This window comes from Crocuta crocuta, unplaced genomic scaffold, assembly GCF_008692635.1.
Source record: "Crocuta crocuta isolate KB4526 unplaced genomic scaffold, BGI_CrCroc_1.0 scaffold110, whole genome shotgun sequence".
NCBI classification, from domain to species: domain Eukaryota; kingdom Metazoa; phylum Chordata; class Mammalia; order Carnivora; family Hyaenidae; genus Crocuta; species Crocuta crocuta.
In genome coordinates, this window is record NW_027527386.1 from 1,422,260 (window position 1) to 1,424,728 (window position 2,469).

General features: G+C 58.1%; 1 protein-coding gene across 1 annotated transcript in view; it reads left to right on the forward strand.

The window, feature by feature from the left end:
* The window catches only part of PTPRS (protein tyrosine phosphatase receptor type S), an 81,708-nt gene that overhangs the window by 36,574 nt on the left and 42,665 nt on the right, over positions 1-2,469 (forward strand). Inside the window, 1 exon segment of the mRNA XM_077751249.1 lies at positions 171-197. Coding sequence (XP_077607375.1) covers positions 171-197 — 27 coding nt within the window.

Below are 2,469 nucleotides of genomic sequence, written 5' to 3' on the forward strand. Positions count from 1 at the left end.
GTCATGCTGGCCGATGCCCAGGTGGGCGGGGCTCCGGTGGGCGGGGCCAGGGTGGGCGGGGCCCAGACCCTGCGTCGGTTCCTGCCCTTCTCGCTGCTTCTCTCTCTCTCTCTCTTTCGGCCACCTGCTCACCTACTCCTCTCTCCCCTGCCGCCTCCTCCCACGCTTAGTGGGAGACGGATGACACAGCCGAATATGTAAGTAGCACCCCTGCTCGGCCTTTGCAGTGTTCTCCCGCGGGCCGTGCAGTGATGTGACCCCATCCCCACCCTTCCCTGCACGTCCCTGGTAAGAGGGTCTTCGCCCCTGGGCCCCAGATGCCTACTAGTTATCTCTTGGAGTTTCCAGCCTCAGTTTTGAAGTCAAGCAAATGGGCATGGGAGCCCCGTGGGGTCCCAGATGCAGGGCAGAGGACCTAACCCACAGGTTATACACCTTCAGCCTCTATCGGGCTCGCGCTGTGGCCCTGCCCGTCCAGCCCCAGCCCTGCTCCCTGTGGCTCAAGCCGTTCCTGCATCCCCGACCCACCCCTGCTCCCCACCGCTTCCCCTGTTGGACCCAGGCCTGCTGGATCCAAACCCCTGGGGCCTCTTTCCAACCCCGCCCGGCCCTTTTGCCAGCCTGCCCAGCCTTCTCTGACCTCGAGGTTTCTCTCTCCGGCCCAAGTGGCCCTGGAGCGGCCAGAGGGTCAGTGGGGCCCAGGGCAGGACGGGAGGCTTGCGGTGCCCTGCCCACCCCCCCTCCAGGCTTTCCCCGGAAGCCCTGGGCCGCCTGGCGTTGCCGCGCTTCCTCTCCTCAGTCTGTCCTTCTGCCCTAGCACGGAGGCCCGGGCTCTTCAGAGAGCGCCCAGCCTGATGTTCAGTCCACACCAGTCCCACCCCCCAGGGAAGTGGGGGTGGGGGGTCCCACCAGGGATCTGGCTCAGCACCTCCCACCAAGACCCTGGGAAGGGCTGGACATGAGGCTCAGGAGCGGGAGACCCTCTCCTCGTGCATCCCTGCCCCGGGGCCACCCCACAGCTCCCGGCATGCTGGACGGCGTTTGTGGGTGTGCATGTGGGGGCGTGGGCACACGTGCGACCGGGTGAGGGGGACGTGGGCACACGTGCGACCGGGTGAGGGTGCACGCGGAGACACGTGCAGGTTGGAGGGCTCTGACGGTGGCCCGACGAGCAGCCGTTTACGGAACACCTGCTGTATGAACCCCATGTAGCCAGGGGACCGAGACGACCTGAGCCCGTCCCCCGGGGTCACAGTCCGGTGCAGGAGAGGGCAGTTAATACACTTGACCCTTGTCAACACGGGTTTGAACTGTGGAGGTTCAGTTTTTTGCAGATTTTGGTTTTTTGGGTTTTTAAAAGTATTTTATAAACACGGTATAGGGCTGTAAATGTATTTTCTGTTTCTTAGCTTTCCTTTCTTTCTTTTTTAATTGTTTTATTTTAAGAACGTAGGATACGGGGCACCTGGGGGCTCAGTAGGTTAAGTGTCCAACTTCAGGTCCGGTCAGGATCTCACGGTCTGCAAGTCTGAGCCCGGTGTCGGGCTCTGTGCTCACAGCTCAGAGTCTGAGCCTGCTTCGGATTCTGTGTCTCCCTCTCTCTCTCAAAAATAAGCATTAAAAAATACATACCATGTATAGTACATATAACATATAAGATACATTGGGGCTCCCGGGGGCTCAGTCAGTTAAGCATCCAACTCTTGGTTTCAGCTCAGGTCATGATCTCAGTTGTGGGTTCGAGCCCCATGTCAGGCTCTGTGCCATCAGCGTAGAGCCTTCTTGGGACTCTCTCTTTCCCTCTTTCTGCCCCCCCCCTCCCCTGCCCCAACTTGTATTCTGTCTCTCAAAATAAATTTTTTAAAAAAGATTTAAAAAAAATACAAGATGTCTTAGCTGAGTATATTATCCATAAGCCTTCTTCTGGTCAAAGGAGGTAATAGTAGTTGAGTTTTGGGGGAGTCAAAAGTTATATGCAGATTTTCGGCTGTGTGGGGAGGGGGTGGGGGTGGGGTTCAGCGCCCCTCCCTCCTGCGTTGTCCAAGGGTCAACTGTATGCGGGCAGTTACAAGTCTGGCTGGGGCGGAGTATAGACGGTATAAAGGTTTGCTGATCAGCTCTCCGGGTTGTGGGGGGCGGGGGTAGACGGTCCCGACTTGTAGCTTCTCCCCATTTCTGTGATGTAAATGCTCCCACTGTGCCCGGCACAGGCTCNCCCGTAAGATGGGGGCTGTCCAGCCACCCTGCAGCCTCTGCCCCGGGTCCAAGGGACGGGACGAGCACCAGGGCCCCGTAATAGTAAAAACGTAGTCAAGTAACCGAGAGATTTTGAGTATTTATCGCCGTTGCTCTTAATATTTAGGATTACGTTTGTGTCGTTTGCGGCCTGATCACGGCCGAGTTGAGCACTGGCTTGCGGGGTTCCTGGAGATTGAACCGCTGACCCGGTGGGAGGAATTCCCATCACGC